The sequence below is a fragment of the Halyomorpha halys genome, unplaced genomic scaffold (genome assembly GCF_000696795.3).
Source record: "Halyomorpha halys isolate HHAL.00 unplaced genomic scaffold, Hhal_1.1 Scaffold47.1, whole genome shotgun sequence".
NCBI lineage: Eukaryota > Metazoa > Arthropoda > Insecta > Hemiptera > Pentatomidae > Halyomorpha > Halyomorpha halys.
Genome location: NW_027114806.1, coordinates 566,934 through 589,471, shown reverse-complemented (window position 1 = coordinate 589,471; position 22,538 = coordinate 566,934). Strand labels below are relative to the sequence as shown.

The window sequence follows — 22,538 nt, the reverse complement described above, 5'->3', positions numbered from 1 at the left end:
TAATGTATGAACCATGTATTTATTCCTAGGGGACACATGTCCCAGAATAAAAATATTTTTTCATTTCATTTCATTCTCATAAAAAATGTTTTCACTAAAAATTAAAAAAAAAGATTTCAGTAAAGCAGTTCAAACGGTTCTATGAAAAGGCAAATCATATTTGTTTATAGCATCGTTTGAAATCTTTAAATACAATTTCTGAACATAAATTATTTGGAGAAATTTTTTTTCTTGTCCATTAGTCATATAATCGCTCATAATTCCTTTACGTTTTATCCAATTCATACGTTATAACAACTGTAGGAAAGCTGAAAGTTTTTTGTTTTTTTTTTCGATATTATCACCATTTAGATCTAATGTTCAAATAATCTAAAGTGTTATCGTTATAAGTGCTAAATATTGGTTTCGAATAAAGAAAACTTTTCAAAATGATTTCAGATAGATTTTATATCTCTGGTTCTAATTTGGTTAATTGCCCTTTTTTGCAGTTTCGAGTACCTCAACTTGCGTGAAGTCGGGTTGAAGTTATTTCAATTCTTTTATCATATTGCTTTATTACATATTGTTATTTACCGCTATAAACTAAACAGATATAGTGTATATTTAATTCATTAATCCAATGGGTAAATAACTGAATATATTAATTTCTATCTAATTTTTTTTTTTTTTTTTTTTTTTCCGAACCCTCTAAATCAGAAATAAAATGTGAGTTAGTAGTGCATTACTGTGTAGAAAGAAAAAGTAATTCGTGTTGTGTCTTACCTTTTACTACCTCTGGTATTTAAAGATTTCAAGATTAATTTCAAGATTTAGGGCTGTACATAGATTAATTAAATACCATTAAACGTTAGATAGAAATAAATACAAATCAATTTCTATCTAACGTTTAATGGTATTTAATTAATCTATATACAGCCCTAAATCTTGAAATTTCTAAGCATTGCCGAGTCTGCCAGTTGTTGAAATAAAATCTAATACTATAAAAAACTAATACTAGAATTAGTTTATGTTTCAAAATATTAGCTTAAAGTACTTTAAATTAAAAATAAAATGCTTATCAGTAAAAAAATAATAATGCTTACAAATAAATTAAAAAAAAAAAAATGGGAGATCCCTAAAAGGTACTTTCCTAACATCTTCTAAATTTATCTTCAAAGTTTCGACAGTTTAATTCTATTCAGAGGAGTTATTGAATGAAAACTATTCTACGTCCAATATGAAAAACCTAAAACGAACAATACGAAATTTTATTTCAAATTCACCTCACATAAAAGTTCTAGACAGTTATGTTCTGCCAAGAAAATAACTATACATACTGTTTTTTATTTATCTCATTTGAACTAAAGAGGGTTTTTAAAGACTCTGTAATGTAGTTCGAAAAAAGAACAACACACACAACTGAATTTTATAAAATATCTACAATATAAATATACATATAAACAATTGACTCAATAATTATAAATAATTCAAATTATGGGGAATATTAAAACTAAAGGGAAAAAAATAGTTAACCATTATTTATTTTGCTAACGGTTCGCACCCATTTTAAGCTTCATCAGAAGTAAAAAGATACATATACAATAAAAAATATATTGACATAGTAAGATAATAAGATACTAAAAGTTAAATTAAGGTAGCGTTAAAAATTTGGGAACAGAAAATTATATACATATGAATGAAAATAATAAATGAAATAATATTAATTTAAAGTTAACACATAAAAGAACATAAAAAATTGAGTTAAAAATGAAGAGGGGAAGTAATAACACGTAAAAATAGAATAGTATATATATGAGAAAAAAAACTTAAACAAAATAAAAGACGGCTATTAAAGAAGTAAGTTAAGATTAAATAATGAAGGTCGAGAAGGAATGAATAAAAGTAAATTAATTAACTATTTTTGTTTTCTTTTGACCGCACCCCTGATCATCTTTTTCATAATTTAATAATCTATAATGTTTTGCTATAAATATTTAATTCCCATTTCACTCGTTATTAAATTAAATGTTTAATCCAGTTGGAATAACACACAGGGATTCCATGAACCTATTCCGAGAGTTCCATGAAATAATCTAGTATTGGATCATTCCACGTCAACTCAACACAGTTTTGAATCTTATCATCTCAGATTTCCTTCAATTATGCATAGGTTTTAGGTAGGTATCCTAGGATTTCTGAAATTTTGATGAAAATACTGCGTTTCGTCACTACTTGTTTCAAATTATAACGTAGGGGTTTACTTATTATTTATTATTATTTCTCTACTTTACCAGAAATCCGATATATTCGTACGAGTACCATAAGTGTTCCGCTGCTATAAAAAAATTGGGAACAACTGATCTATACATTGGTTTACATAACTATAATAAGTGAATTTTTATTTAATTTAATAATTTGGGGAATAAAATAACGGGTTATAATGAGGAATAAAATATAAATTGACAGTTGAGTCACTCCAAATAGAAAACTTAAATACAAATTTAAATGCTAAGTATTCCTGAAGATATATTCTAAAATTTTAATTAGGAGTTGATAGTTGATATTTTCTTCAAGAATACGTTGGCGGGTTTGGAAAATATAATGAGCTAAATATCTAAATACAAATGTTATACAAACAGGGAAATATCTGTGATTTGATTAATTTTTTTATGATCTATTTAGTAGACCCTTAGGAAGATTTTGCAGAGTAACAATATGTCTACTTGGGATTATTTTAATTTTAGTCAATAATAATTTTTCTTTTTCCTTTAAAAAATACATTCATTCGTGAATACTAAACAACAACCTGCCCTATTACTGCCCTCCATGGTAGCCTTACTTATATGACTTTTTGAACGGACAATTACAGCGAGTAGGTTGGTCGATGAAGGACATGTCACAATCTCACAAGAGGAGATGGTAACGCTAGAAAAAAGGCAATCCTTCCCCGCCTGACCCGCCCCGCTCAGAGCGAGGGCCCTATATCATATCACTTTCGAAATATTAGCTTAAAACGGGAAGGAGAGACGTCGAGATCGAGCAATATTTAAAAAGCCCCTGAAATCGAAAAACGGCAGTAATTATTAACAATAAATAAAAACTTGTTACTCGTAGAAGTACTATAACAGTAAACATAGTAGTAATTTAAAAAAATGAAGTTTTAAGAGCAATAGGGGGCTCTAAATTCTGGATCTTGTTCAGATCGCATTAATTTTTTTAAACAAACATTACAAAGAATGTCTTAAACTTTAAAAATCAATGAGACGAAAGAATATTAACTGTTGAGATGTTTTTGTCTAATTTCTGTTAGTTATTTTTCATTACAATGCAAATATCCAAAAAATAGATATCCTATCTTTATCTTTTTTTAAGGATAAATTTACCTAAATCTTGAGGATAAACAAGGTGGATTTAGACGAAATCGTTTAACTATTGATCAATTTGTTTTGTTACGACAAAAGTTGCAGAATAAGTTGGAATACAACGGAGTAGTTCATCAGGTTTATAGAGATTTCCAAATGGCTTACGATTTTATTGACCGCCAGAAGGTTTATAATATTTTAATTGGACAGGGAATACCAAAGAAATTATTAAATTTCATACGGATGTGCATGACGTTTAATAAGGTATGAATCGGTAATCAAAAATCATAAATTCAAGGTGCGGTCCGGTTTAAAACAAGGCGATTCTTTATCACCTATTTTATTTTATCTATCAGGAGAATACGTCATTAAAAGTGTGATGAATACCGAAAAGGGTTAAACTTTGGGTGGTACAATAAAGGTGCTTGGGTATGCTTCTGATTTGGTATTACTGAGTGTGGACAAGGAAACTAAGGTACTAAATACAACCGCGTTAATAAACTCTAGTAAGGAACTAACTCTTGAAATAAATACGGATAAAACGAAATATATGGTTAGGAGTTGTATTTATAAATCTATTATCCTTCCCACTGTCTTTTATGGATGCGTGACGTGAACTCTAACACTAAGAGATGAACTGCGCCTTAAAGTTTTCGAAAATATAGTATTACGTAACATATTTGGACCGAAAAAGGGTGAATTTGCTGAAGAATTTAGAAGGTCTCACAACACTGAATTGAGGGACTATACCCGGTAAATATAATTCAAGTTATAGCATTAAGGCGTATAAGATGGACGTGTAAGGTTATTGGGCTTAGTAACGAGCGTATCCATTAAATGTTAATATACCCAACCGAGGGGTAGAACGTACATGGGAGGATTGCGTTAAAAATGATTGGGTTCGGAGAGACATCACTGGAAGGAGTATATAGAGAGCGATTGGTGGTTAACCATTCTTTTTGAGAGTGAGTAGTTCAGTGGTAAGGCATCGTGCTACTAACTCTAAGAACCCGGTTCGAATCTGTGGCAGAGAATTATTTTCTATATACTATGATATTATATATTATTTATTTTCTATATATTATTATATTATGTATTACTTATTTTCTATATATTATGATGTTAAAATCTTATACTTAACGAGGGTGAAAGAAGGAGGATAAGTCAGAAAATTTAAATAGGTCAGTGTTTTACAAACCTAGGGACATTTTGAAATGAACATGATTCTTCCACCATAACATTGCTTTTCCTGAGTGGATTAAAGGAAGAGGATAAGAGTAGAATAAACAAAATATTATTTTACACAGTGTGTAAATCTCCTAACCTATATCGGTCATTATCTGCCTTATATCATTTTTATTGTTTATTTTTTGTCTTATAGGATTTTTTATTTTTATTTTAAGTTAAAGCTGACGTCATTAAAATCGAAAGTACTTTTAATTCCCTGCGTAAAACATATTCAAATGGTAATTGAGTATGACAATGAAAAAAAATTATTCTCAATCTATATCTATAACACAAAACTTACCTACGATCTGCTTTACATTAAGAAAAAGTTAAAATACCTCGTCCCAAAAATGTCTTTAATTATTAAATTCAAATCTAGATCTACATTAGTATTTTTTCAATGAAATAATATACATTTTATTAGCCATTACATATTTAACAACCACATTCAAGAGCAATTTGCAAGAATTGTTAAAAATGTCAGAATGATGATTCAGTATTCTAGAACGATATCTGGGAAACAGCTTATTAGATAGGACGATCATTAAAGTACTCGAGATGTTTGTGATCCCATTCTTGTCGTTTGATAACGATACTCGAGCGGTTAACTTGAAATATTCTTAGGTTGTGAATATTGTTTGATAATAAATTTTCATAATATTTTTCTAGATGGAAAAATTTATGAATCTGTTGAAGCTAAATTCATTTTTTTTGGTCAGTCCTCAGATATCGGTAGCAAATACAATGCAATAAGTACAATTTAGGTGTCATCTATCAAAAGTTAATGATTCACTTTATAATAAATTAAATTATAAATAATTAAAATTCTACACAAAAAAGTTATTTAGTTTGTATTTTAATTTTCCCTTATTAAATATGTACTGAAAATCGGCAGGAGATGCTCCTATAATAATTTTAAAATATTAATTTTATTAAAATAATATCAATAAGAATTTAATATTTTAATCAAATACTTGATGTGTTTTCTATCAAAATACTTTTGATAGAAAATAAATCAAGTATTACTTGAATATCAATCAATAAGTTCCAGTTAAAAAGTTAATATATCCAATTTTTAAAATGATAAATTTTCAAAATTGGATGTATTGACTTTTTGTAGAAAACACAAGTATTAGTTAAATCTTAAAATATTAATATATAATTAAATATTGTTAAATATACGCACTTAACACTATAGAAAATATTTTGAAGATGGTAGTATATGATAATGAATCATAATGTAAAAAATTAAATAACTAATATATTCGTTAAAAAAAACACCATAGCGTAAATAGTTTAAATATGAGTGCTTAAAATATTGAAACATTAAAACAAAATTTTATTTATTTTTTCTTGGTTAGATATTTATTTGTGATTGAATGAAGATTAGTTCTAATATCCAAAGGATGCCACTACATTTGAGAATTGGTGGACATTTTATATATTCGTATAAAATATTAATAGTGTACACTTAAGTATAATAAACCACTAATCTACTAATTAATACCATATTTAACCTCCATTTGAAAATTAAATTAAATGATTCAGCTGTATATACTACGTTATTTTTTTTTATATTTAGGCATACATTGATTAACTTGAAATTTTCTTAGGTTTTGAAAATTTATCTATAATAAACTTTCATAATATTTTTTTAGACGGAATATTTAACGAATCGGTTTTAGCTAATTATATTTTTCATTTACATTCCTTATAGGCCAATAGTAAATATAACACAATAAGTATATCAATTATTTAAAAAATTTCTATATATTATTTGACGATCTACATTACGATTCTTATATAAGTATATTGCTGTTCCAGAAGTATAATGACACAGCTGAAAAAATTGAAATTTTACAGTAAAAGGAAAATAACAGTATTTCAAATTTGTTTTAATAGAATGGTCTATAGCTTTGGTTTTAGTCTTCAATGATAGTTGCTACTCACAGTAACCAGTACTAGGTAAATACGTCATCGTTCTTTTAAAAATATATCACATATTTTACATGTCTGGCGTAATAGTAGTAATAAAAAACAATTAAAAATATTAATAAAACGTTTATTTGAACAATGAACAAAATATTATGAAAAATAAAAACGATGTAACAAAATAAATATGTAAATTATGTCAGGTTTCTGCTAACCTTTTTATGACAGTCATAAAAAGGTTAGCAGAAAAAGGGCATTATGTTACTTTCAATGAAGTGTTTAAACTTGTTTTCTGGAAGAGAAATCTTCCTACTGTAACCTTATAAAACGGCCGAATTAATTCCTAATGATAAAAATCTATATCGATTTTTGGGTAGGACAATGATGAAAAAAGCTTTTAGGTCGTTATGTGAAATAGAATAAATATTTATCGCGCTAAAATGATACAAATAACACTTTAACCGTTGTAGAGCTGAAAACAAGTTAAAATCCTTCACTAACAGCTGTCGAGTCGATATCGTCTCCAACAAATAGCACACTTTCCTTTCTAAAATATAATTGGAAATTGTGTCGATATTCCACCGAGGGTAAGCTAAATAAGCTTGCGAGTTATAACGATCCATCTTCCTACCCATGGCGAATTTTGTAAATACAATTATACCTTTATATATCAACCAGTAAATTCATTTTTGAGGCAGTCAAGACAATAAGTCAACTTAACAAGATGATTGTCTGGAGCGACGATATAATGCATAATACACTCATCAAACAATCTGGAAAATATTTCGAAATTGCTTACTATAAATCATAATGTGTAAAAAAATATATAAATAATGATATATGTTCGTTTAAGAAGCCATTTTTTAAATAGTGAAATGCAAGCGTATTTTTTATTAAGAATTTATCTCTCAGAAATGTGTACGTGACAAAATGAAGATCATTTATTGTATTCAACAGATACAACCACTTGAATTACACACTTAATATAATCCACTGATATGTCAATAGTGTCCTTAAAGGTATAATAAACCACTAACCTAACAATTAATACAATATATTAATCTCGGTTTGAAAAATTAAATTAAATACGTCTGCTGATTTACTAGGTTTTTTTAAGCTTATATGTCTAGAATATATAAACTATGAATATCCACAAGAATTTTAAAACTTATCTTATTGTTAAAATTATTTAATCTGAAATGTTTTTTCATTCATATTTGGACAAAATTTATTATTTTTTTAAAAACTAAATTGGAAGCAAATTTTAAATTACTCTCCGGCAAAACAAGTGGATTTTTATTTTTTCTTGCTGCTTCATTTTGGATGCTATTTTGATATCATTAGTACACTTAGATGGGATTATGTTTGACGACAAATTTTGCAATCCTTGATTATGAATTTTATCGTGGTAATCTATTATCTGCCAAAAAGACTTGAATAAATAGGTGACGTAATTCATTAAAATTCCGAAAAGATTAATTGACGTACATCGGAATTACAAATTAACTTCTTCCTTAAACGTGTAACTAGAATTGAAAAACAGTTCTCTTAGAATATTTGACAACACTTTTAATTTTTACAGACGATATCAGGATATTTTGACTAATTTAAAACTATTACTAATTATCCTAGTTGGTTTCCCGCATTCTTTTTTTAATTTACAAAATTAATAAGAACAATTAATAATACCTTGACATGGAATCTAGTATATTCATGTAGAAGCTCGTAAAGTTCCATGTTGCTCCAGTGTGAACACTAAATTTCCTTCAATCCAGCAAAAAAATTAATTAACGAGTACAACACATATATAACATAGTACATCACGAACTTTCAACTTGGCGATACGTCGCCAGACTGATCTGTAAGTACTATCATTAGTTCGTCAATATCGAAACGTCACTTATCTGTTTACTTAGAGATAAAGAACAAGCCATCATTATTTTAACTTCACAATGTTATGTATCATCTTCGTCAAGTAACTAAACCATTTATCAGATATCAGTAGGTCAATGTTAGCTTGTAATTATCTTTTGTTGTGATGCGGACGTGAATAGCAGATCTCAGAACGATAGACCTACGCCTAACCATCAGAGCTACAGATGGCCTTATAAATTCTAAAAAAAAAAATTATACCCAAATAAATTTAGCGTAGTCAAAATAAAACTGTTTTTGTCAGTATAAAATTTAGTAATAAATTTTTATTTTCACAATTTTTGTATTTTACTATCATTAGGGTGCGAGGCAACGAATCCTTCCAAGATGAGAAAACATTTAAAATTACTACCTCAGACAATAATTTGTCTTCCTATTTTTTAAATATAAAATAATATTTTTTATATCCTATCAAATCGATTTAGTAAGAGAATGTAAGCCTTTATAACATCTATAAAAGTGGAGTTATATCAATTTTGTTCTTTGAAATATCTATTATTTAAACCAAAATAATAATAATTATTATTTAAAAACAAATTTGATCCTTTTTTCTCAACTTTATTCTTTACTAACCTTCCAACGTTTCGACACTCAGGTCATTCTCAAGGATACCTTCATTTTGATGTCATTTTCTTTTTTAAAATCTTAAAAATGCAGGCTAATTGCCTTTGTCCCATCTTTAAATAAATTAATCATTAAAATAATATCATAACATTATAAAACTTTTGTTTTTTAAAAATAGATTCCTACTTACATATTTTTTCCTATATAATTCCATCTTAAATTTAAAACTTTTACTATCCACTTCTCTTCTTTCTTTCATTTACATTTGCAACCTTAACCTACCTTAAACAGGTTAGGACTCTGTTATTACCTTATCATACAACATAATTTTTCTTAAATCATTAATTTACATTTTCAATATAATTTATTTAACATTTATTACTAATTATTCTGCTTACAACACAAACATTTTTTAATAGATTTAAAATCTATAATTAATTTATTCCTATTTTATGTGTATTTCTTTTAAATATAATTTCAGGTTCGATATTCGTTGACTCACGGTCACAGTACTGGTCAGAGATAAATTGATTTTGGGATGAGTTAAAACCAATATAGTTTGACAAATGAAATTGTATACCGATAAAATAAAAATGAAATGCTACAATTTTAGATAAACTTAGCAAAAACAAAAATAATATTAACTTTTTAAGTTGGTAAGGTGGAATTTACAGACGAAACTAGACTTTTCCAAGCTTTCAAATAATAATTTGTTTATTTAGTTAAAAGCAAAACAGAGTCCTTAATTTTCTAATATGTCATGTTCTAACAGTTTTCATACCAAAATGTTTTTATAAAATATTAATTAATGATCAAAAGCTACAAATAATATGTAATATATATGAAGTAATACAATTGCATTTATTATGATGTACGCATTAATTGTTCATTGTCCATTCTGTGATTATATCCTTGCCTTGTCTTCATATCAGCATGTCTAAGAATCTTATTTTTCCTTCATTTTCCAATTTCATAGTAAACTTTAATCTGTGGTGACTATATAATGCTTCAAACAATTTATTGAAATCATCTTTTTTCAATTTTTTTCAACAATACGTTCCAAAGAAAAATACTTTAGTATATTTATATATTAGAGAACATCAATTATACAGTAAATTTTAAAACAGATACAAAATTTTTTTTATTATTTAGAAACACTACGTAGAGATTTTGAGCAAAATTAATTTACCAAAAATACGGGTAAATTGCGTGTAATTATTTACAATTAATTTTAATAATAAAAACAATAAGAATTTATACTAATAAGCAATGCGAAATAAATTAATTATGGGCATGACCTGAGTTTATGTAAGATTAAAAATAGTTTGTTGATAAGATAGTTGATGGTGTTAAGTAATCAAAAATTAAACCTTTTAAAATTAATGAAATCGTGACAAAATAGGTAACTAGACATAATCTTAGGCAAGTTTATTAATAATTAATATTACTCCCTATTAATTTATTGTTTCATAGGGTGATTTGCCTTGTTATTAATGCCTAGGGTAGAATAGCCGGAAAAACTTTTTTAATAATTGGATGTAAGGTGTTTATTTATATTTAAGGCATGTTAAACAATCAGTAATAACGTTGTTGTTAAAATTATTCCAAATGAACGTATAATTAAAGCTGTTAATTGTTAGATTGTTCTTGAGGATAGCTGAATTGGCCGAAACGTTGGACTGTTGATGATATAATAGTGTTGAGACTTAAAATGGATACCAATTGATCATGGTGTCCATCCATTCATCCAATGGATAAACAACAAATTCCCGTCTCAAAATTGAAAACATGTATAATGTTTTTTATTTGTGTTTATTAGCTGACCGCACGCTCCACCCTCCTCCCCCTGACCATTCATTTTCTCTACTTCTGAATTTTTTTAAATTGAATATATTTTCTAGGAAATAATTTAGGGCAGAATGGAACGCAAATATGTCAATATGTCGGAAAAGAAAATATTTCCAAAGTAATGTATGAATCGTAGAAAAATAAAAATTAGATTTTATAAGAGAGCATTAGAATTATAAACACTAAATTTAATAAAGCAAATTAGTAACTTTTTTGGTTTATTTTAACCTTTACTTAAAAGAACAGCAGTCGCATCATGGTTGAATATTAGATTTGAAAACTGGATATGGATGTAATTGTGGGAATAACCCAAACAAAGCCACTTAATGATTCTATGAAGGTCACCTTGTTGTCTACTGCAAGTTTAATCGTAAGAAAGAGAAAGATTTTTTCTTTTATAATTTATTTATTGTTATCTACAACTGTATAAAAATATATACAACAAGTAAATTTCCTGTTAGTGACATAGTGACATGATGCAAACATGTTCTATCCATTGATAGAACTCCAATAACATTTGTTGTGGCCAACATATGATCGGTAATCGACAATGTGACAGATGATATAAAAAACAAAACAAATCCCCTCTCTGTTGTTTTTATACTGCAAACAGACAGATTACTTCTTAGCGCCTCTACGTTTGCACACACGTATCATCTCCTTTATCTCCTCACTACGCACTCGTAGTTACCAGCATTCTGGCCATCTTTGCCAGCTAAATCATCTTAGCCACGGCGGGCGGACTTCTTAAACTCATCCTCCAAGAGGACAAGGCGGGCGGACGTACGTCCCTTTTGTCGATCTACTTCCACGAGAATGTCCAATCAGAACAACCACAACCGGGGCCCCACCAATCACCGGTGAAATAAGACTTTTTAATCTTTTGTTCAATTAATTTAGTTTTGTAATACTTTTAATCTTTCTTTTTTTTCTAATTTGTATATTTTGTTTTTCTATTCTTATTATGTTTACTAATTTAAAAATACAAAAATAACAAAATTCGACTATTCTTTCCTTTTCACGGTTGGGCTAGTAAAGGTTCCTTTCGAACCCCTACCCGCCGTAACAACATTTCTAGAGGAGAAGGTCTCGAGGCCATCTTCTTTTCAGATGGCTATGAGGATTATTAGGTAATAAAGGAGAAGCCAGGTTAGAAACAAGTGGATTTGGGTGGTTGTGAAGTTTATCATGGAAGGATTGATACCTGGTTCTGATCAAAACGGCAACATATGGGACATTGTGAGGTCCTGATGGATGACTTGATTAGGGACAAAGTAAGGAGCATTAAAGATTTTACGAAGGATTTTGAACTGTAAGGATTAGATTCGGGAGGAATTTGATGGTTTACCATATAACTGTCATGCAGATCAGTCTTTTGTAATGGATTGAAATTTTGGACCACTTGTCTAGTAAATGTTGCAATAGTCGAAACCGAGGAGCAGTCTTGTATGAGGATTCCATGTCAGTCGTAAAGATGACATTAAATTATATTAAATTAAATTAAGATATATTAAAACTGCTTTTTCACATATGACTTGTCAATATTTCTGTTATCCTAACTCCATTACATCGTACGCTATCAATAATATTTTGATTGAATGATGCTGTTAGGCGAAGATGAGGAAACTTTACAACCAGATGCAACTACGTAGATGAAGGAAAAAGGTTTCAAAATAAATATTTATAAAACGAAATATATGCTTAGCTGCAAAAATGGCAACAATATATATGATATAGATATAGATGGAAATACATTTAAACAAGTAGAGAGGTTTATGTATTATTCAAAGTTGATGAGGAATAAAGGCGGGAAATGCGTGTTATTTTTCATTTTTGAAATTGCCTAGCTCGGGCTTTCTGTCCAGAAACATGGAATTTAGAATTTAAGAACTATTATTGTCGGTACTTCACGGATGAGAAGCGTCGTTGTCTCTTTTATCGAGATTCCTAAAAATAAAGTATTGCCCCAAAATATTCGCAACGATGAAGGATGAGTTAATCGGAGAATTTAAAAGGCTACACAACACCGGATTGGGTAATATAATATTGGGCCAAATATAATATTGGTTATAGCATTACGACAAAAATGTAGGAGAGTAAGGTATGTAGGGCTGGCTAACGAACAGATTTCAAGAAAGTTAATAAATACTCATCTCACACGTTCGTCCGCAAGATGCACCAAGATGTAGTTGAGAGACCGATCTTGTGAATTTGGGTCCGGGTGTGACAAGACAGATATATGTAGAGAGCGATTGATGGTATCGATGTCGAATCTTTGGGTTCGCTAAACCTGCATTAATAATTACATTAACCTATCTGCTCTCTAGACTATTAAAAAAATAATAATTGCGTAGCTGATGTGGATTGGACAGAAGCCAAATGTGGTATGGTTATGTCGAATAGACCTAAACAAGTATGAGAGATGGGATATGTTGGAGGGCTGATGGGACGTAACGAAGGAGTCTGTCTATGCTTTTCCTTACCTATAAGCAGAATATATGTAATTTATTGATTTTCTCTAAAAAAAATTCAACGACTTTGATGAAAATCGATACATCAATGAGTAATCAAGTGTTCTTCAATATCAGATAGGTTTTATTCTGTTTTAACAGACTAAAAGGGCTTAAATGACGATTTTTATATCAAATCTTCATGTAAAGCACGCTTCATTTTTTTTTTGTTTTATGAAAAAATAAACTCTTTTCATTTTTGAATTTTTTTTTTCATTTTTGTAAAAATATAGAATAGATTAGAATTTTCTGAATAACCGAAAGAGGAAAAAAGGAAAATAGATGAATCTGTTGCGGGAAATGTCTAGACAAAATCTTAAAGGAAATGTTACATTTTTTTAATCCGTTGTATTCTCGGCAAGTACAAAGTTATATCTGATATTGCTATCTCAAGAAACCCTAAAATACGAACTTTTTGTTACTAAAATAACTCAATTTTATTAATAACAAAAAAATTAAAAACTTTTGTTCATAATTTTCGTCCTTCAATCTAATCTGATTTTTTTTTTTTTTTTTCGAAAAACGCTCACCGTACCATTTTTCTAAAAATTTATTGTGAGTTAAAAATAGTTTTTTAAAACTAATATTTGACAAACAATTATTTCCAATTAATTTTACTCCTAATATCGGAGGTACCAAATTCATTTATTGATTTTAAGACTACATTCGCTTCATACATGACGATTCCATGTATGTTTTGAGCTTGGAGTAGCTTTATAAGGTGTAACATCAGAAAAGGAACCGAATACCCATCTCACGAGTTTTCTATGAACCGCGGTAATTTACATTCTGTGGGTGTTCATGGGCAGCTACCAAAGAATACTGATGAATATTCCGATTCTGCTGAATGAAGAACCTTAGGCATCTCTATATAGTAAAATCACACTGTTGTTTGTCAAGATGAAATTCACATAATTTTATAAATAATTTAACGAGGTAATTTTAATAACTACAGAATTTTTTTGGGTTATAATATTCTTTTAATCCATACGTAAGTGAACACACCTTCAAATAGATGAAATGTGTTTTTTTTTTGCAGGCTGATTTAACTTAATGTCGAAGAAAATTTAAGAATTAATTAGGTAACTGCCAGGTATATGCTCGAGCACAAAGGAAAAAAAATATTGCGGATAAAGAATTAAGACTATTCCTTAGGGGTAAAAAGTAGTTTGATGAGTATTTAAATTTTCAAAAAACTTCTTGATATAAATCAACATCAACCTTCGTGTGTGGGAAGGAAGCTGTGGGCTCTACTCATTTCATCTTTGGTAGGAGAGAAGAAATTACACCAGCAAGACCTCTATAGAAGAAAAAGATGTATTGCAACAATGAGTTGTACCCACTCCTTCAAACACCCGTATTGCCTAACAGCATGACATATTCACGTAAAAAAAAGTTTATGAAAGTGAAAGGTGTATGAAGTCAGTTACTTCACCCCAAATTTTGATTAATCTAATGAAAATTATGTTTTAGTACTAGTCAAAATTGATGATATAAACCATAGTTTAGGGGAATACAAAATGGCGGATGTTAGAAACGTTAAAAAAATAAATAAATTTTCAGCTCTATATCTTTAGAACTTTGTGAACCCATTTGTGGTAGTTCAAGCATTAATTTCAATCAGAAGGCTCCGAAGACATCTTCATCAGACGCCTCGGAGGATTATCAGGGATTGTACACTCAAATTAAGTTAGTTTAATGTGCTATACAGTATTTATGACGTTAATCTTCGTAGGAGTAGTAGTTTTCATGATTTTTACCAATATAAATTTACAAGATGTTGATTACTAGTTGTTCAGACATGACCTTTGTTAATTATAAACTATATCTCAGAACCATTAAACATACAGATTTAAGCAAATGTTATGAAACCTACTACTACTAGGAATATATATGTCATTAACCAATCTATAGTACATCAAGCTAGCTTTAATTTAAGTGCTGGCAGACATTTGTACGTCTATTGTACGTAAACATTTTTTTTTTCATAATTTATACTTTAAAAACAAAACATATACATAATTTGTGACGTTTTTAATGCACGTGTATTATAATTATGTAAGTCGGGTAAAGTACAAGATTGTAAATATCAGTATCATTCGTATTGAAAGTTTTAAATATATTGCAAAAGTAGTTCCATAATTCAATAGTAAAAAGTATATTTCGAGATGTTTGTCCTGAATATTTTTATTGTTTAAAAGGGAAAAAGAAAGAGAGTTTAGATTGAATTGAAGGAAATGTAATTTAAAGTAATAAATCTTAAATTTGTAATTGCCTTACCTAGGACGATAATTACATATTTTTTATATGTTTTAATTTAATTATATTTATACCACATAAAAAAACTTTAAACTAGATAATGAAATTAATTAAAGTACTTATAACACCTATAAACTTATGAAACTGATTAGTGAATGAAGAAATTCTTCATTGAATTACTTACTAAAAACATGAATTAGAAGAAATTAAATTTATTACTAGAAGACTTATAGGGCAGTGAGTTAAATTACTGACCACAAAATAAATTGGAAAAAAGGCAGAAAACAAAAATAGAATTAATTATGCATTAACTGATTAAACGTACAACTAACATCTTTATTAAAAGAAAAAAAAATCAATGAATATATTTTTTTAAAATATTTATATAAAAAGTGGTTCAATTTTAATATCAATATTAGGAGATATGAAATAAAACTATTGCGAAAAAATGTTGTCATATTCATATTAGGATATTATTATTGTGATATATCTGTATTTTATATACTACAAATTTAGTGGTAAAATGGAAATATAACACTTTAGTTGGTATCGCCATGACGACTTAGCAACGTTGGAAGCAAGTTCGCTACACAAACTGTTTAGTAAGAGTTCAATTATTGTGTCGATACTTTATTTTGTAAATAAAATCAGAGCAAACATACAAAACTTTATTGGTCTTCATCGGATTTTATGTTTTGACCTTTTTTTTTTTTTTACTATTGTATTAATGTGTAACTGTTGTAGGAAATTATGCTGAACATTTTATAGGTTACTATTATGTGGGTAAATGACCGTAAAAACTTTTGAAATGCGGGTAATTACTATCTGTAAAGTCTTTTTTTTCACTTCCTTTTGTTGGTTTATCTATTAATTTATCTTCTGTATTTTATAATTCTGATTTTTGTTTATTATTTTTAGTTTACTTATATTTGATATTTTTTATTTGAGGTTAGTCACCTTATGATTTATAATATCATATATAGTTTTATTTTATTTATTCTATTTTTATTTTATATATTCTGTTTATTATTATTGTTTATTTTTTATCTTTTTGATAAAAACCGTGTTATTTCGACTCAATATTAAAAAAAAGGGGATACAAAGAGAGAAAAAAATCTGTGTACATAGAATTCCATACCACAGGACTTACCTAGGTGTGAGGAAAAATGAATAATAAATTACAAAACATGGGAAGATGATGAATCCTTAATTCAACCTCAGGAGGAATGAATCTTGACTGCTCTAAACACCAATCATTAAATTAAAAATATTGAATCTTTAAAAAATTCAATTTTTTTTCCTTCAAAAGATAATTGACGATACTATTGATTTAAATTGACAAATCAATCCTTGCTTTTTTCTCAGAGTGATATTTTTCTATTCTCTTTTTTTTAAATTTAATTTTATTAAATTTATTATTAAATTAAATTAAATTTATTTTAATTTTTCAGTTGCATTTGCTCTGTGTTTATGTAGGTAAATTAAATACCTCATAATAGTTTTAAAATGTTTGAATTTTTACAATTTTATATGTATATATTTTTTTTACGAAATAAAGGTTTTTTTTTTCTGGGAGCAATGATCTAGAGGTTCACTTGACAATAGACCCTGGTTTCGTTGTACGTAGATTAGAGGCATTATCAGAGGAGAGGTATAACGGTTTAAGAAGTGCGCAATTAATATAAGTTCTCACGACGGGAACCTATTATCATGAAAGTAGCGGTTTTTTTAAGAAAGATGTGTCCGGCCTTACTTAGTTACACGCTTCATAGGTAGTGAGTTAATTAACTTAATTGTGTTTAATTATTGCGAAAACCGGGACATAGGATGGTTTTATATTTAGAAAAAATAATACCCATATAAAAATATATTAAAACTAATATCTAATGAACTCTTGAATGAATTCTTAAGTAAGACCCCAAATAATGATATTGTTTTATATTTTCCATTATAATATTAAGAATAACCTAAAATTATTATTAAATATTCGAAGATGGCCCCATTACCAGCCTTACCGAATATGAGGTGAGTCGAAATATTGTCGTTAAATAAATTTTTTAGGTGGAATAGGGGAATTGCGACAACAAAATTTATTAAATGAGCTTTGATCTTCAATAACTTCTCATCAGAAAATACTTCTTCAGCATTTAAAAAATATTTTTATATTGTTTTATTGAGACAACAATAAATCCTCAACTTATTCGAAAAAAACTGTCATTATGTTGTAGATTTACTTTATTTTTTCAGTCCAGACTAATTCCCCATGAGTTCCAGCGTATGGCTCAAGCGGAAACAACATAGTATGTTAATGTAAAAACCAACAATAACTGTAATGGGACAAATACCACTAAAATGTAAATTGGTGTAAAAAGTTGATAAATTCAGTTTTTCCTCCATTTTTGATTGTTAATTAAACTTTTTTTACCTGTGAATATGATCGCTAGTCTTAAAACAAAAAAAACTGTTTACACAGTTTTATACTAAACAACCCTGCCCCCCTCCCCCGTTTAAAGTGATAATTTGTTTCAGATTAGAGAGAATTCACTGAGATTTCATGGTAAGGCGCTCAAATGCCGCCATTTTCCTGACGATTTCCTGGTTTTCTCTGTATTTACACAAATCTTACTCTGTCACAGTTTTTTCCTATCGCCACTCAGACCATTTATTAGATTTATACTATCCTGTCTTAATATATAAACATATTTATATAATTATTATATGTAGTTTGATTTAAAAATGATTAATAGATTAAAACTTTTTTGGTTAATTAAGAAACCTCTAAAATAGGCCTGTTTATTATAATATATAATTATTTTTTTCTATCGTTTGTTGTCGGCATCGATTCTCCGAGTTTGTGAGAAGTTGCGTAGCTCAGAATGTTGAAGGGGCTTTTTACATCGAAGTTTAAAGGATTAAAATCCTTATCTGACAGAACAACTATTCTAAGTGTACGCATATTGATAACCACGCTGGATCCTATGCATTCTGATTCAAGTACCATTGTTTGCAGACAGCGACAGTTTGTATCGGCTTCGAACCTTGAGGTTCGCTAAGTCTTTTATTATTATGCTCAATATATTATCTTAAAATTTAATATTATCATTTCGAGATATTACTTAACTCTCAAGAGGTTTTCCAAGTTTGAAATTTACGTTTTATTATAAATATTTCCATGTACTTCATTACGCTTTTGCGCTAATATCAAGCAATAAAAGATTTTCTTCAATCGAATCAATATAATCGAACTTCACCAACCCACTTCCAGCTGCAGCCAACCAATCTCTAGCTGCAGGCAACCAGGAGATAGAGCCATTACAGGAAGTCTTTTCAGGTAGTCTAGTCTTTTTAACTACCGGGAGCTCATCCCACGATGCTGGAATGGGTCAAAGTCCGCATGGCAACCGTCCAGGACTAAAAAAAAAGCCAGTTTCCAATCTTGAGAGATTTCTAAAAGGGGGTGATAGACTGATAGGTCGAATAAAAGCGACAGCGGAAAACCTGCTTGCCAGTGAGGATGCTGAGGCTCTAAGTCCTCTGCACGGTGAAAAGAAATATCCCCAATCAAATTCAAGCGGATGAGGAGACACTCTGGAGCGTTATCAACGAGAGATTGAAGAAGACGTTTGGAGGAGGATGGTGGACCTCTGAAGAGGACATATTTAGAGACAGTCTAATGGGCAGAATGCTACGAAACTCCGGGCACGATACAACAGAATCGCCGATAAATTCAATGAGATAAGGGAGACAATCCAGGTTCAGGGTCGGATGCAATTCGTCTAAAATGTACTGAAAATTCAGTTGGCGAAAGAGCTGGGGAAGGAGGGAATGCCAAGAAACGCTCCTTCGTAGAGTGTCCTCAGGAACTAATAGACAGAAGCACCCGGGAACAGGAGGCCCGAATGGAAGCAGAAGAGCTGGGATGGACTCGGATCGAATACAATCGGACTAGGAATACTTCCAACTCTTGGCAAAGGAGAGAATAACAAGTTAGCGGTAGGGATAGGACAAGAAATCGGAGAAACAAACCGAACCAGACAAAATACAGAGGCAACAGTCGGCAAGAGGACCACAAGTGTCCCGGATGTGGAAAGATTAGACACCTATTAGCGCAGTGCCCGCGCACCAGGTGTTTCAAATGCGGAAATGAGGGGGACATAGTCACAGTGCCCATACATGTACCGAAGAAGATATGTGAACCGGGGCGAACCGATGGAGATCAACGGCCACCAAATACGGAGAAGCAACTGGAGATTGAGAAGATCATCTGGGGAATCCACGGAAGCATCAGGAACGTCGGAGACCTAAGAAGATACTGAGGAGCCACGGAACCGAGGTAGTCAAGGGGACAGAGAGGAGACAGGAGGATAAGAAGGAGAGAGAGGAAGACGCGAGGCAGCTGAAGGGGATATCGGCAGAGTGGCGACCGCACACTGCTGAATTATAACGGGAGGGAGAAGAGCTGCTGTCTGTCTATAGTAGAGATAGCAGGAGTGCGGTGTGAGGACACCGGCGGTTCCAACACCATCGTTTGCCGAGAAGCCCTAGAAAAGCTGTATAGTGGAGAGAGGACACACACTACCAGATTCAAGAATGTCAGTGAAAATTAATCACCCTGGGTGGCCCTTGTGAGGTAGAGGGACAGGTGGAGAGGACATACGTGAAAGAGAGGATCTCCTCTCCCGCAGGCGCTACGTCACCACATCCGGGAAGAGCTTCAAAGTTTAAGTTGTGGGCAGTGATGAAGAAGAACGCACCTGGTGAAACAACCAAAAAGTAAAGGGTGATGATTAATCACAGGAAGCTGAACGAGAATACCGTAGACGAATAGTATCCAATCCGGACAACGGTATTCAGTACTTTGGACTTGAAGGCCGGATATCATCAAATTAAAATGCACCTTATGGATCAACATAAGACGGCATTCACTTCGAGAGGGGCCACAACGAATTTACAAGAATGCCGTTTGGACTCAAAAATGCCCCCATAACCTTTCAGCGCCTAATGGACGATTTTTTATGGGGAATCGGTACACACTGAACTCAGTCCTCTGCAACGAATAGGAAAGTTAAGGGAGTCTTCGGCTAGAATTACGCGTGGGAAGGAGCTGCTCGCACAGTACAACATAGACGTAGTATATAAACCAGGAAAGGAAAATGTGGTAGCCGATTGGTTGTCTCGAGCAGTTACAGTAAAAGCAGTAGAAGAATCGTCCACACAGTAGAGGCCCGAGAATCGTCCAGACAATTCCTGCGGAAGTGGACACCCAGAGAAGAAGAACAGAATGTGGTGGAGGAAGAGGATAGGTACGAATCTTTGTCTAACAAGAGATCCGAGGAAGGAATACCAGATACGGAGGAATTTGAGGACATCATGAATGACAAGAGGCGACAGATTGTATGGAAGACGAGAACCACTGGATTGCTCAAAGTTGAATGTAGCAAGTATAGGAGCAGCAAAATCACGACTATTTGGTCACAGCCAGGTGTGAAGGACGACGAAATTTTCAGAGTGTTGAAGAATGCTTTAGGGACCAGAGAAACTCATCACCTTTAAGTGGGCAATGCCATTGTCAGGGAGAAGATCAAGCGGCTATGGCACAGCGAACAAATAGTGATAGATAGAAGGTTCGTCCGTTGCAAGCAGATTGTGGAAACCCTCCAGGAAGACGAACGGCAAAATAAGGTGACCATAGCATATCACCATGGGAAGACAAATCACCGCGGAATATCGGAGACCCTGCACGCCTTAAAGAGAAAGTACTTTTGGTGGGAGATACAAAAAGAGAATCACGGAGGTTGTAGGAAATTGTGAAGTTCGTCTAATCACGAAACATGACAGAAACCTACCAAAAGGGAGACAAGAGGAGACAGCAACCGCAGATGCACCGCTCAACGATCTGCAGATCGATACGTTCACATTAGAATGTATGGATCACCATAATTGATCTCTTCAGTAAGGCGGCAATGGCGCACCAGGACCAGGAAAAGTCGTCGGAAGCAGTATTTGCAGCGCTCCGATTGTTTTCACCATTTGAGATCCCTCTTTGGGCTACGAGGACACCGGTGGGACTATAAGAGCACGGCAGTGGACGATGAGGAGATACTCAACAAGCAATGCTGTTCGAAGAAAGATATAGAAGAAGGCACGAGGAAGAATGTAAAAAGAAAATCTCAAGAAGGTGGCGCGGGAGAATTTAAAGGTCACCGACAGGATGAGAGCGATCAAGATCGTGTACAGAAAGTTGGAGTCTAACAGCGGTAAGAAGATACTTAATTATTAAGAAATACAATATTGTCACTGTAGAAAGTATCAAAGAACCAAAAAAGAGGAGAACTGTCCATATTGAACAGTTAAAACTTCCAATGACAACATAATAACTGGAGTATTCTCAAATTGCCATCTACAACCAGATTATATTACAGAAAATTTTGTTATTTATTCTATTTCTTGTTTTTAGTTTAGGCTTGTTTTTGACTTTTGTAAATATTGTTTGTTTTTTCCATTTTAGCTTATTTATGTATTGAATCAATAGTTGTTTTATTTTGTTCTTAGGTTTAAATAATGTATATAGCATTTACTTCGAGGAGCTTGTCAGTTTTTACAATGATATGTGTATAGAATATTATTTGAATTGTAAATAGTTTTCCTTTATTGTTTTTCTTTTCTATGTTATTATATTATATAGTATTAGTTTACGAGGAATGTGCTTAAACTGGTGGGGGGAGTTACGACCTGTATCAGCTGCTACTCCGATGTCAGCTGATTGTATGATCCATATAAAGGAGCGCTGAGATGAAAGCAGTGTTGTGTGTGTATGTTGCAACTGGGAGTCATTACTTGTCCCTTATTCCTTTCTTGAGTTTTGGAACCTGATAACACTTAACTTTTATTTATATATATATAAGTTACGGACTGTCAGCTGACA

At 31.0% G+C, this 22,538-nt stretch overlaps 1 protein-coding gene across 2 annotated transcripts in view; it reads right to left on the bottom strand.

Annotated features, from left to right (window-relative positions):
- The window catches only part of LOC106689696 (puratrophin-1), an 898,854-nt gene that overhangs the window by 862,206 nt on the left and 14,110 nt on the right, over positions 1-22,538 (bottom strand). The window contains exon 1 of one of the 2 annotated variants that reach the window (XM_067051912.1): positions 8,190-8,340. The exons of the other annotated variant lie outside the window; for it this stretch is intronic. Within the exon in view, the coding sequence (XP_066908013.1) occupies positions 8,190-8,237 (48 nt within the window). The 5' untranslated portion in view covers positions 8,238-8,340. Of the gene's footprint in view, positions 1-8,189; positions 8,341-22,538 lie in introns of those variants that run through there. 2 annotated transcript variants of the gene reach the window in all.